This window comes from Gallinula chloropus (genome assembly GCF_964237585.1).
Source record: "Gallinula chloropus genome assembly, chromosome: 2".
Lineage (NCBI taxonomy): Eukaryota > Metazoa > Chordata > Aves > Gruiformes > Rallidae > Gallinula > Gallinula chloropus.
In genome coordinates this window covers 495,115-509,575 of record NC_140086.1, presented here as the reverse complement: position 1 = coordinate 509,575, position 14,461 = coordinate 495,115, and the positions used below count along the sequence as shown (strand labels likewise).

The 14,461-nt window shown below is 57.8% G+C and overlaps 1 protein-coding gene across 2 annotated transcripts in view; it reads right to left on the bottom strand.

The window, feature by feature from the left end:
• The window catches only part of PUF60 (poly(U) binding splicing factor 60), a 31,998-nt gene that overhangs the window by 16,786 nt on the left and 751 nt on the right, over positions 1–14,461 (bottom strand). For both annotated transcript variants that reach the window (XM_084279940.1, XM_084279941.1), the window contains exons 2-3: positions 2,333–2,428; positions 550–639 (exon numbers count right to left, since the gene is read on the bottom strand). In XM_084279940.1, coding sequence (XP_084136066.1) covers positions 550–639; positions 2,333–2,428 — 186 coding nt within the window. The remainder of the gene's footprint in view (positions 1–549; positions 640–2,332; positions 2,429–14,461) is intronic.

Genomic DNA, 14,461 nt, shown 5'->3' with positions numbered 1-14,461 from the left:
CGCAGCGAGATGCCTTCAAGCAACCTCTGGAGGAAGGGAGCTTCAAACACCAGTTAAGGGCTCTCCCAGTGCATTCCAGCATCAGCAGGAAGCACCAGCAGCCTCTCAGATACTGAGAGTGCATCTGGGGAAGGGGGGGGCACTGTCAGTAACGCCGGAGAGACGGGCACCCCTTCCTTGGGCAGAGGAGTGGTGAGAGGACACAGCTCCCCCTCATCCCAGACACCACCTTCAACTACGCCAGAAGCAAACCCCACAGCCAGCTCCTTGGCAGCTGGCATTTCAGGGAGCGTTTGCCCAGGCAGAGGGAGATAAAGTGTGAAAATTGACTCTTGGAATGAGCAAAATCCAGGGGCAATTTGTGTGGGTGAGCGAAGGGGGTTCTGAACAGGGCTGAAGAGACTCTACTGCGATTTCCCTGTGGAAACACAAGCACGTGTGTCTGGCTCCAGGCTGGCTCAGGGCTGTGCTCTGCTTCTAAGTGCAAAAAGAACTCCACCTTGCTGGGGAGAGTAAGACACAGCAGGAGCATCTCAGAGGGTCTCTCACCTGAAGGTTGGTGAGCTGCTGTTGCTGGTGGGCGATGGTTTGCTTCACCAGCACGCTCTTGATGCTCTGCTCCATCGCATACTTCTTTGCCTAGGAGGAAACACAGGCTCTGTAGTCAGAGGGCAACACCGCCGCGCAGGGAGCGATGCTTGCTTCTACACCACAGCTCCCCTGAGCCAGAGTGGGCTGCCAGTGGCCCTCAGCACTACGGCACTGTACATGAGCCAACAGCTTACTAACACCTCGGAGTGGTGAGCCCTGAGTACAGCACAAGGCTCGAGCAGAGGACTGGCTGGACTCTGCCTGCAGCAGGCACAGGGTTAGGAAAGCAGCATGCACTACACACTCAGCGTTTCCCCCTCTGCCGCCCTCTGCCCCTTAGGTCCCACCATAGCACCTTACCTGCTGGGATGAGGGCAGGACAGAGAGAGCCTCCTTCAAGTCCTCTCCACTCAGAGAGCATCTGGACAAAGAGGTTCTACAAAAGGGAAGGGGGCTCCAAATCCCCACATCCAGTCTCTTGACCAGGCACTCCCCCTCTCATCACGCCTGGCCTAGTTAGCCTGGAGAGCCCTCTGCCTTTGCTCACTACCATGCTCCAGCTCTCCTCCTCTGGTTCCTAGCCTGCAGACACAAGGCTGATTTGTCTTGCTCTTTGGTTCTTGACAAAGCCCAAGCTCTACACCCAGCGGTGCTGACAGGGAGGCTCTTTGCCAAGGCAAACCTAAGCCCCACAGGCGTGCCTATTCCCAGGGGGGGGTACAAACACACTCAGCCAACCCCTCAGGCACCTGCTGTCCATGGCTGTACGTGTTTGGGAGGTGCCAGGGAGCAGCAGGCTCTAAACCGTGGATTTGAGGCGTGAGCTTCGGAAACCTGGAAACGGACAAGGGGATTCACATCTGTCAGCTAGGAGAAGCCAGAGGAAACGAGGCCGTTTCACACCGTGAGCCAAACAACACACACAAGCAGCTTCAACAGCACGGGAACATTCACACCAGGCCTACCTACAGCAGGACTTGCCTCGCCAGAGGACAGAGGACGCCTACCCACAGCTCCCACGCGCCCTGGGTTGGTTTTCTACCCCTTTTCCCAGCTCTGCTCTCCTCTCAGGAAGCCAGGCATCGCTCCCTCCCATCAGGGGAGTGGGCCAGAAGGCAGCAGCAACCTCCCCACCAGCTGTATAGAACAGGACCAACAACCACCAGAAATCAGAGCGGGACTGGGGTTTTATCGAGATGGAAGCAGGTTGGCTCAAGCGGGTCGGAAACGCTCGCTGGATGCTACTGGGTCTCTTTACAACCACAAGGGCAGGGATATAAGGGAAAAACAAGAGATATTCTGCAATGTGTGAACAGAATGAAAGACCAGCTGGAGCATAGTGGGGTATCAGCCACCTATTCCTTGTGGAGGACAGGCTGCTCCTCACGGTAACGTTGTGCCAGTCGCAGACTGTCTTAGAACTACAACAGGATCTCAAGATGTTATTTACTTGTGTTTTGGGGTTTTTTAAAGTTAAAACCACTCCCCCCACCCCAGCAGCAAACCCCAAATCATGCTCCCCAGAAAGCACCTATGAATTGTAACCTAAACCAGGTCATTCTTGGGCACAAATGAAAGCGTGGATCCAGACACAGCACGTGTTCCTGGGAGGTGAGTTCCCTTCCATACCACGGGTAACAGATGCTCATTTGAAGAAAAACCAAACCACAGACAGAAACAAACCCCACAGAACAAACAAACAGGAATGCCAGAAGCAGCAGAGTCACAGGGGGTTACTCACTTTCTGGAGAGCTTCCTGCTGTTCTGGTGTGAGGGGAGGCAGCCCCAGCTTCGCTGCTGTGCTCTGCCCATTCTCCATCTTAATGGACTCGGTACCCTGAGGAAACAGAAAACACTTGAGAAAACCTCTTCTCTCAGAAGTAACCAGCTCCTTCATTCCCAGAAACCAGCAGCACTCTGTGTCAGAACGGCTGAAGAGCCTTCCCAAAGCCATCAGTAATTCATGCAAAGCTGGTAATACCCCAGCCACTCCTGAGAGGGATCGATCCCATCGGCGTACAAGCTGATGGACTGTGCAGTACAGTTCCCTCACCACCAGATTTTCAGCTCAAAGGAAACAAAACAACCCTTAGCCTTCACTCACACCTCCATCCCAACACTCAACAGTTACACTCTGCCAAACTACCCACTTATTTTCTCCTTCCACCTCCTCCTGTACTGGTTCCTCATCCCTGGTCTCTTGAGTTCCCTTCTTAAAATCCTCCTGATCCTTTTCCAAACCTCACCTATTGATCCAGGTACCAAGGAGCACTCCTCCTGTGCTCCGTTTGAGGTGCACACCACCAGCAGAGCCCCACACCCAGCACCAGGTCTAGAAAGAAGCTTCTGGGCACTCATCTGACTTGGCATGATGTCAGAAGCACGTTCAGCTGACAGATGTGAGCCCTCTGCTTTGAGATACTCCGCTGACTTCTCTGCCTCGTGCTCGTGTTTTACACTCCAGTCCAGGCCCGTGAAAGAACCAGGCAATTATTCCCATGGCATTAATTAACAGCAAGTTTCTCTAAGGCACACCCATCAACCTGGTGTCTTTCTGGTAAGCTCTGACCTGGCATCCTCAGGGTGATCTTCCCTGGCCTCCCACAGCTGCCACCACACCGCCTGCACTCCACTCCGCACAGGGCTCACCACTAAAAGCCTCGTAGCAGATCCCTCCCTTCCCCAGGTAAGGGCTCTGCAACAAGCAGAGTGCAGGGAAAAGGGACAGACCCCTCCAGACAGCACAGCCAAACCGGTTCTCTGGGCACAGGAACAAAGCTGTCCCGTGCAGAAGATGCAACACCCAAGGAACTGGCAGTGCAGCCGCCGCCAGCTCCTTCGGTTCCCGTCGCTCAGAGCAATGGCTTGCCCGTGGTACAGTGGGGTAAGAGCTCAGACACAGGCACAACAGCCTCTGCAAGACCCTTCACCTCCTCCTCAAAAGGTGAAATAACAATAATAGAGATGAATCCTACATGTACATTGAGATCCTACAAACACAAAACACTCCTTTTTTTTGGCTACAGATGAAGCCTCAGAGAGACAGAGGGGAAAATCCCTATTTCAGAAGCAAGAGATCACAGAATCCCAGACTGGGCTGGGCTGGGAGGGACCCCAAGGGTCCCAGAGCTCCAACCCCCTGCCACAGGCAGGGACACCAACCTCCAGGCCTGGAGCTACACAAGGTTGCCCAGGGCCCCAGCCAACCTGGCCTGGAACACCCCCAGGGACGGGGCACCCACCCCCTCTCTGGGCAGCCCCTTCCAGCCCCTCACCACTCTCTGTAAGAAGAGATGCTGCACGAAGGCTGCACACAGATCTCACCCTCTACCCTACCACAGCCACGCTGACGAAACAGAGAGGAGCCGGTACAAGAGCTGACAACAGCGTCAGGCACACGAGGTGACAGCAGAGTGACAGGGGTACAGGCACACAGTGCTCCCAGGGCAGCCACACACCCCCCAACAGGGTGATGGGGGTACAGGCACACAGTGCTCCCAGGGCAGCCACACACCCCCCTACCCCTGTGCCATGCCGCACACCGGTCATCCCTTCACTCCAGGTCACGGGCTCCTCACAGGACAGCTTTGCACTTGGAGGATCTTCTGCTCTCTCTAGATATCGACACACAGAGCTTTGTTTGTGATGGGGAGAAGGACAAAGTCGTTAGGGCACTTTAATTAACAATGGGAGTTCTGCCCAAGGTAGTGACAGGTGTCACCTAAACACACACAGCTCAAGCCTACTCACACCCTGTCTCAATTTAGGGTGGAAATGCAGATTTAAAAATGACTTTGTAACAGAAATTGCCAAGTTTGAGAAGTAAACAGAGGCAGCAGCTTCTCACACATCCTCAGATGGCACCTTGGCACAGGTAACAATGCTCACGTCCTCCCACAGAGGAGGAACGGGGCACCCCAAACCCCACAGCCTCCTGAGGGCTTGGTTTACCCACAGCAGTTCCCTATTCTGACAGCGAGCACCTGAGCTGTGATGCGATGCCCTGAGAACACCCCTGCCAGCCCAACAGCACCCCTGCCAGCCCAGCAACACCCCTGCCAGCCCAGCAGCACCCCTGCCAGCCCAGCAGCACCTGCTGACTGCCCACAGACCGCAGGCAGGACTGTGATGCCCCCATCTGCACGGTGCCCCCCGGCTGACACCCGCTGCACAGACCCTGCACCACTCGCCCTGAGCCAGGGCTGCCCCGAGTCCTCCCCACAACCCACGATGGGAGCTGATGCCAAACGCTGCTCAGGCAGCTCATTAGCTGATTTCTGTGTCTCATTACTTTACTCCCTGGGCATTAAGTGGGGTCATGCCCCTTCTGAGCAGCAAACCCTCAGCAGAGCCTGCAGGGAGCAGGGCTGTTGCACACCCTCTCACAGTGCACACCAGCAGTCCGGTTTGCCCAACACACCCCGTATGCTTTATGTTCTCCCACAGCGAAGGCAACATTTGCCATGGCACTGCCTGGAGATCCCCTGGCAGCTCCTTTACCTGGGTGGCAGCTATTGTGGGACTAGAAAGCTGCTTCACACACAGAATCACAAGGCAGGAAAAGACCTTTGGGATCATCCAGTCCAACCATTCCCATCCTGAGCTGAACCAGCTCCCTGAGCACCTCATCTCCCCTCTGTTCAACACCCCAGGGGGTGACTCAGCCCCTCCCTGGGCAGCCTGTGCCACAGCCCCACAACTCTGCCAGGGAAGAGCTTTGCCCTCCCAGCTGAGCTGACCCTGCCCTGGGGCAGCTTGAGCCCATTGCCCCTTGTCCCATCTCCTGGCCCCTGGCTGCAGAGACCATCGCCCACCTCTCTGCACCCTCCTGGCAGGGCAGGGGAGGTGGGGAGAAGGGCTCCCCTCAGCCTCCTCTGCTCCAGGCTCAGCACCCCCAGCTCCCTCAGCTGCTCCTCAGAGGATTTGCCCTCCAGCCCCTTCCCCAGCCTGGTTGCCCTTCTCTGCACTCGCTCCAGGACCCCCATGTCCTTCTGATGCTGAGGAGCCCAGAACTGGACCCAGCACCCCAGCTGCAGCCTCCCCAGTGCCCAGCCCAGGGGCACAATCCCCTCCCCAGCCCTACTGGCCACGCTGGCTCTGACACAAGCCAGGATGCCCTTGGCCTTCCTGGCCCCTGGGCACACTGCTGGCTCGTGGTCAGCCTGCAGCCACCCAACACCCCCAGGTCCTGCTCTGCCTGACAGCTCTCCAGACAGTCTCCCCAGCCTGTAGCTGCTGGGGGTTGTTGTGTCCCATGGGCAGGACTCTGCCCTTGGCCTTGTTAAACCTCATCCCGTTGGGCTCAGCCCATCGCTCCAGCCTGTCCAGGTCCCTCTGAAGAGCCTCCCCACCCTCAGGCAGATCAACGCTTCCTCCCAGCTCAGTGTGGTCTCCAAGCCCACTGAGGGAACATCCCATCCCTTCATCCAGGTCATGGATAAAGATGTTGAACAGAGCTGGACCCAGGACTGAGCCCTGGGGGACGCCACTCGTGACCGGCCTGCAGCTGGATTTGGTTCACTGCTCAGGGGTAAACTGTCACCTCTCCCAGGAGCACAGCCATCCCCTGTGAGGATGCAGAGCAGGACTGGCCCGACCCACACACTGCACCGTGCCAGAACTCTCTCTTCCTACTGAATCAACACAACAGGGGAAGGAGTGAGAGGATGACAGCACCAGGGTCCTGCTGCTGGAACCAGCCACTTCCCCACCTCCCCCCTGGAAGCAGCCAGACCCGAACCTCTGAGCTGCTGTTGGTCACACCGAGTTCTGTCTCATCCACCAAAAGCAGAACCAATTTCTACTCTCAACTGGGTGCTCACCTCAACCACTTAAAGTACCAGAGCTGACAAGCATCCTCATCTGTTCAGTAGAGGACACAGACTAGGATGAACAGACTTCTGCCTGTGAGTATTACTTGACATCAGCTAACTTAACAGCAGAAAACAAGAATGTTGCACTTTCCAAGCACCTCTTTTCCCGACTGCAAAGCTTCTCCCTCCTGTGAGTCTCTAGAACTAGCAGGCTGCCAGGCGTCCCCTGTGCTCTACTCCCACGGGTCAGGGGGAGGAGCAGGAGCTCCCCCACCCTGAAAGCCAAGAGAGCCCCAGGATGAGTTCACTGATGTTCAGAGATGAGATACACCCTGGATCACTGTTACTCTGTCTCAGAGCCACGGCTGAGACCTGTGGGTTTGTGCCTTGTCTGTTCCACCCTAAGGGGGTGTCAGAGTCAAAACACGGAGCAGATGCGAAAGGAACCCTCCTCACCCAGAGACGTGCTCTGCAAGGACCTGAATTCCATGCTGGAGTTGCAGTCCCTTCGCTGGTCCCTTCCCAGCTGCACTGAGTAACACCCCAGGGCCTCAGGGCATCAGAGACCCACAGCAGAAACCGGGGGCAGCTGGAACCGCTTCACGGCTGCAGACAGGGACACTCCAGTGCCCCTGCCTGATGCCACCACAATCCACCCAACTGGAAACACGGACCAGCAAAGCACCAGTGATGGTGATCCCCTTGGTACAGATTCGTTCTGAGTGTGGAACATTCAAAAAGGACTTAAAAACTCATTCTTATCCAACTGTCTGAATAACCTCTCCCCACCCAGGTGGCTCCCATCCCAGCTGCGTGCACCTCACACCATCCACAGGCAGCCCTGCAGAAGGTGTAAGAAGCCCACACCTTTCCCTACTGCCATCTCCATCTCCTCACAGCTTCTCAACATGGAATTACTGTGATTTAGGAGCTGTGAGACTCAGGAGAAGATACAGTGAAGGGCTATGAGATCTAACCACTCAAGGAACAAGAGCTACTCCATTGGTGATCATTTGTTAGGAGCATTTAACAATAAAGACTTTTCCTGTCCACAATTTAGACATTCGAGCACAATAAATGGCAGAGCTCCTGAAAACAGGTTGATAACATCCCATCTGCAGCATGGAAGGGAAACCAAAGGAAAGGATTTCGAAGCAGCAACCCTGTCCCAGCTGCCAGGCACTACTCAGCCCCCAAGCACCCCCTGGAGAGGAACCAAAGATGCCTTTGCTGAGCAGCTGTAACAAAACCTCACCGCCTCTCTCACACCAGGAGTTTCTCCAAGGAAGACTACCACCCTCTCTCTGCTGCTCCAGGCTACGTGAAAAGCAACAACTGGCATCCTCAGGGGTTGAGTCCTGGGCCCAGTTCTGTTCAACATCTTTATCAGTGACCTTGATGAAGGGATGGGATGTTCCCTCAGTGGGTTTGGAGACGACACTGAGCTGGGAGGAAGTGTTGATCTGCCTGAGGGTGGGGAGGCTCTTCAGAGGGACCTGGACAGGCTGGAGCGATGGGCTGAGAGCCAGGGGATGAGGTTTAACAAGGCCAAGGGCAGAGTCCTGCCCATGGGACACAACAACCCCCAGCAGCTACAGGCTGGGGAGACTGTCTGGAGAGCTGTCAGGCAGAGCAGGACCTGGGGGTGTTGGGTGGCTGCAGGCTGACCACGAGCCAGCAGTGTGCCCAGGGGCCAGGAAGGCCAAGGGCAGCCTGGCTTGTGTCAAAGCCAGTGTGGCCAGTAGGGCTGGGGAGGGGATTGTGCCCCTGGACTGGGCACTGGGGAGGCTGCAGCTGGAGTGCTGGGTCCAGTTCTGGGCTCCTCAGCATCAGAAGGACATGGGGGTCCTGGAGCGAGTGCAGAGAAGGGCAACCAGGCTGGGGAAGGGGCTGGAGGGCAAATCCTCTGAGGAGCGGCTGAGGGAGCTGGGGGTGCTGAGCCTGGGGAAGAGGAGGCTGAGGGGAGCCCTTCTCCCACCTCCCCTGCCCTGCCAGGAGGGTGCAGAGAGGTGGGCGATGGTCTCTTCAGCCAGGGGACAGGAGATGGGACAAGGGGCAATGGGCTCAAGCTGCCCCAGGGCAGGGTCAGCTCAGCTGGGAGGGCAAAGTTCTTCCCTGGCAGAGTTGTGGGGCTGTGGCACAGGCTGCCCAGGGAGGGGCTGAGTCACCCCCTGGGGGTGTTGAACAGAGGGGAGATGAGGTGCTCAGGGAGCTGGTTCAGCTCAGGATGGGAATGGTTGGACTGGATGATCTTAAAGGTCTTTTCCAACCCTGTGGTTCTGTGATTACCAATCCATATCACGATTCACAGAGAACAGAGACTGTTGCTTCTCTTCCCCAGCACCTTGTGGTAAAACCACTACCCAGAAAAGGCTCCACACAACTGGGTCCTGCACAGCAGTGCCAGGGCACACATTGAATCACAGGGGTTGGAAGGGACCCCCAGAGCCCATCGGGTCCAACCCCCTGCCAAAGCAGCTCCCCAGCTCATACTGCACAGGGCAGCATCCAGACAGGGCTGGGATCTCTCCAGAGAAGGAGACTCCACACCCCCTGGGCAGCCTGTCCCAGGGCTCCCTCACCCTCACTGGGGAAAAGTTCTTCCTATGCTCCAACTTGCAGCCACTGCCCCTTGTCCTGTCCCCACAGACACTGAAAGGGGCTGCCCATTCCCCTGCATCCCATACTGAAGATACTGATAAACATGAATAAGGTCCCCCCTTAGTCTTCTTCTCTGCAGGCTGAACAGCCCCAGCTCCCTCAGCCTTTCCTCCCAGGGGAGATGCTCCAGGCCCTTCAGCATCTCTGTCCCTCCTCTGGACTCTCTCCAGGAGATCCCTGGCTGTCTGATCCCAGGGAGCCCAGCACTGGACACAACACTCCAGGTGGGGCCTGAGCAGGGCAGAGCAGAGGGGGAGGATCCCCTCCTGTCACCTGCTGCCCACACTCCTCCTGATGCCCCCCAGGATCCCACTGGCTCTCTCAGCCCCCAGGGCACACTGCTGGCTCGTGGCCACCCTGTCACCCACCAGCACCCCAGGTCCTTCTGCACAGAGCTCTTCAGCAGGTGACCCCCAGCCTGGGCTGCTGCTGGACAGCAGTCTGTGTGTTACCCTGAGGCTGGGTGCCTGAAAGCTGCCTCAGTGAAAGGGCTGTAACCCTCAGGAGACAACAAAGGGGAGAGGAGTGGACAGTGGATGGAGGAGAACAGGAGCTTCTTTTAAAAGAGAAATAAATAGAAACTGTATACCTGTTGCTATGGACATTGCTTCTTCTTGGCCCCTTAAGGTGGTTTGAACTCCAAGAGTTCAGGCACATCCCTTGGGAATTTATTACATGGCTGAGAATTTCTCTGAAGTATAAACACACACAAGAGAAAGAAAACACAGAATCTTGTTTATTTTAGGAACCACAACAAGCAAACAACACAAGGATTAAATAAATCAGAGGTGGAGAAAAGAGTGAAGTGCCTGGTATACTCAGTTTAATCAGTGCCTGGGGACCTGCACCCTTCTGAAGATGCCATGCTACAGCAGCCCACACCAGTGGCAAAGCTGGAAGAGGCACCATGAGAGTCCCTGCCCAAAGGGAATCCTTCCCTTGCACAAGTGGCTGTTGTTCAGAGTGGGTCCTTCTTCGTGCACATCAATACACTGGGGTGTTCTGGGGTTGGACTCAACGATGTCCTGAGGTCCCTCCCAACCCCTCCAGCTCTGTGACTGCCTCTACCTGCCACCTCAGTTTCTGTGGGTTCAGCTGTGAGCTCTGCAGCCCTGCAAGCTTTCTGTGCACACAACCCTTCACTGCTCACACAGTCTTTAGCAACTACTCCTTTCCCCCTGTGGAAGGGTTTTGCCCCACAACAAGCAGCACTGGTGAGTTATTTCTGGTGGCACTGCCAGCACCCAGAGCACGGGCAGCCCCAAGCTTCTCCCTCCATCCCAGCAGATGCGACCTGCAGGGAACAGGCAGGGAATGAAACCTCTCAGAACCTGTCATTTCCCTACCACCTCATGCCCAAACTGTTTGTGTGGCCACCAACATCTATTTAAATGAAGAAAGTTCACTCCTGTTGCCCAGGAGCATCACGTTCTGTGCAAGCCCAACACTCCAGCCACACACAAGCCACCTGTGTACCCCTAAAACAGCTCCTTGCAGTGCCTGTTCCCTGCACTGGGTAGAGCTCTGCCTGGCTGGGCTGGCACTGAGAAACAGGAGTCTCCTAGATGTTACATGTTGTGTGTGCAGGATGCTCTGCGCTGTCACTGACCCGTCACAGCACCCCACCACCACCTGCACCTCAGAGGAAAACCCCTACTGCTCCTGGCAAGGGACAGCACAGAGCTGCAGTGACTCAAGGTGGGGAGGACCCTCTCTCTTGGTTACAAACAGCAGAGAGAGAAGGGAACACACTCCTCCCTCCCAGGAGGGATCACTGCTTCCCTGGACATCATTCCACCTTCTACTGATGGACAACCCTGTGCAGACAACAGTCCTACACACACCTTCAGTGTCTGTCAGGTGCCTCTGAACACCAGCCCTCCCTACAGGAGGAGACCACTCACTGAGTAAGAGTTCTACAGGTGTGGGGCTGGTGGAGAGGGGCCAGAGGAGCCACGGGGATGCTCAGGGGGCTGGAGCAGCTCCCCATGGAGAGAGGCTGAGGGAGCTGGGCTGGGTCAGCCTGGAGAAGAGAAGGCTGTGGGGGGACCTCACTGCAGCCTCCCCGTCCCTGAAGGGACCCCAGGAACAGGAGGGGAATGGGCTTGTTAAAGGGCAGAGACTGGCAGGACAAGGGGGCTGGAGTGAAGCTGGAGGAGGGAAGGGGGAGAGGAGAGACTGGGGGGAAGTTCTTTGCAGAGAGTGGTGAGGGGCTGGAAGGGGCTGCCCAGAGAGGGGGTGGGTGCCCCGTCCCTGGGGGTGTTCAGGGCCAGGTTGGCTGGGGCCCTGGGCAACCTTGTGTAGCTCCAGGCCTGGAGGTTGGTGTCCCTGCCTGTGGCAGGGGGTTGGAGCTCTGCGACCCTTGGGGTCCCTCCCAACCCAGACCAGTCTATGATCCTATGACACTGCTGGGCTCCAGAATTACTTTGGGAACATGAAATGTGACTGAAGCTCTTGAGATTCCCGACACAGCTGAGGTCCTAAGCAGCTTATTGCCCATAAAAAGCTAATGAGATCCAAGGAGGATGAAGGTGGCACCCCACACCTGGGGCAGACCAGCCCCCTGCGTGCTGCAGGCCAAGGAGGAGCTGTGTGGAGAAGGAACTAGGCTGAGCTGGAGTCACACTCCTCGCTGGCAGCGTGCAGGAGCAGCAGCACCCTGGGCTGCACCAGCAGCACGCTGCTGCTGACAGAGGCAGTTCTGCTCCCCCCTCACTCCTCAGACCCCACAGAGCAAAACGCTCATCAACTGGGCCAGGTGCTGCAAAGGGCCCCAGAGCCCCTCGCCCTGGATGGGGGGCAGAGGGGGCCAAGGCTGTTTGGGTACCGCTCAGGATTGCCACACAGCCTGTGATGCTGCACCCAACAGCCTGCTGGGCAGCACCCAGTGACCATCCCCAATTAACCCTCTTAGCACGAGACCCTCATGAGCAGCGCTGAGCTAAAGCCTCACAAACAGGGTCCAGACCCCCAGGGCGTGAGACAAGGAGGGGCCTGAACAAGCAAAGCTGGAAACTCTGATGGACTGAAGCAGGCTGCTCCCTCCTCCTCTCCCCCCCAGCATGAGCTGAGCCCCAGGGCACTTCACAGACACACACAGACACACACAGACACACACACAGCTTCCCCCCCAGCTGCTCCTCAGCTCTGTTTGAAACCAGCCATCCCAGTATGGAGCATCCACAGCAGTTTCACCTCAGCCTGAGTGGAATCCAAACCCCTGCAGCAGACACCCCTCTCATCCCAAGCCAGGTGCACGTGAATCCTGCAGCTACATCCGCTGCACAGGACATGGAACGAGCTTCCTCCTGGCTGACAAAACCTGCTGCCATCGCAGCCACCACCAACAGGCCTCCCCCTGAGACAGGACAGTCACCCAGCTCAGCTGGGATTCCAAACCACACAGACAGGCAACGGGTCCCACACAGGGATGTGACGTGAGGGCAAAGAGCGCTGGAGAGACACAGACACCGGCCCTGAGCCCAGAGACACCGTCACAGAGCCCCCCACACAGGCACCGGCCCAGAGCCCCCCCCACAGGCACCGGCCCTGAGCCCCCCCCACAGGCACCGGCCCTGAGCCCCCCCCACAGGCACCGGCCCTGAGCCCCCCCCACAGGCACCGGCCCTGAGCCCCCCCCACAGGCACCGGCCCTGAGCCCCCCCCACAGGCACCGGCCCTGAGCCCCCCCCACAGGCACCGGCCCTGAGCCCCCCCCACAGGCACCGGCCCTGAGCCCCCCCACAGGCACCGGCCCTGAGCCCCACACACAGGCACCGGCCCTGAGCCCCCCCCCCAGGCACAGATGCTTCTAGTTTGTTTTTCTGTCTGGTTTGGGCTTTCTCCCCCGTTCTGGCCCCGCTCCCATCGCTGGGGGCCCTGGCCTGCCTCGGGTGCGTCTCGGCGCCGGCTGGAGTCGGCTCCACTGAACACAGGGGCAGCTCCTCACAGCAGCGACCCCAACAAGCTCATGAGACCAGGAAACGCTTAAACACTGCAAGGAGCAGCACTGAAGGGCCCTGGTGCTGCGTGGGAGGCCAGGCCATGCACAAGGCAGGGTTGGCCGTGGAAGCTCTCAGGCTCTGGCACCGGCACCGCGCCGGCAGCAGCACCGCTGGCACCAGGTCTCTCAGCCCCTCAAGTGACTGACAAACACCAGTTTTCACCAGACACTGGGGATGGTTCCAGCAGGTGATTCCATTCCCAACACTAAAAGGTACCAATTCAGCCCTTGAGATACTTCATTGGGGTTACACTAATTAACTTCAGCTTTGCAGGGACTCTGTGGCTGCCCCGTCCCCACAGGCAGCACAGCTGAACACCCCACTGCACAGAACCACGGGCTGGAGAAGGCCTTTGGGATCATCCAGTCCAACCATCCCCATCCTGAGCTGAACCAGCTCCCTGAGCACCTCATCTCCCCTCTGTTCAACACCCCCAGGGCTGGGGACTCAGCCCCTCCCTGGGCAGCCTGTGCCACAGCCCCACAACTCTGCCAGGGAAGAACTTTGCCCTCCCAGCTGAGCTGACCCTGCCCTGGGGCAGCTTCAGCCCATTGCCCCTTGTCCCATTTCCTGTCCCCTGGCTGCAGAGACCATCGCCCACCTCTCTGCACCCTCCTGGCAGGGCAGGGCAGGGGGGAGAAGGGCTCCCCTCAGCCTCCTCTTCTCCAGGCTCAACACCCCCAGCTCCCTCAGCTGCTCCTCAGAGGATTTGCCCTCCAGCCCCTTCCCCAGCCTGGTTGCCCTTCTCTGCACTCGCTCCAGGACCCCCATGTCCTTCTGGTGCTGAGGAGCCCAGAACTGGACCCAGCACTCCAGCTGCAGCCTCCCCAGTGCCCAGTCCAGGGGCACAATCCCCTCCCCAGCCCTACTGGCCCAGGTGCCTGGCCTAGGGCCCCCCTAGGGACCTGTAGGTGTAACTGAGTCCATCAAGACCCGCTCGGCCCCAAGGCGATGATGCTTCACCTCAGGCAGGGTCTCCACTCTCCAAAGGACCCTTTTAAGGTGACAGGGGCAGCCAGCAGGTCTGAGCTCCAGGGCAGTGTCTGAGCCAGCCTGGGGCCCGATCAGCCCTCACAGCCCCTGTGCTCTCTGCCCCTCACAGCCCCTGTGCTCTCTGCCCCTCACAGCCCCTGTGGCAGGGGGTTGGAGCTCTGGGACCCTTGGGGTCCCTCCCAGCCCAGCCCATTCTATGATCCTATGACACATTCTTCAGGGTTCAAAGGCAGACCCTTAAAGAAAACCTGAGCTGCCTCAGAACCAGATCTATTCATGACAGAAACACGGTATTTTCTATGAAAACAACGATGGGAGGGGAAAAAACCCGGCAGAAATCCCCAGCAGAGTAATAAACACCGTGCTGGGTCTCACCAAGGGTGTCTCCAGCCCAGCACT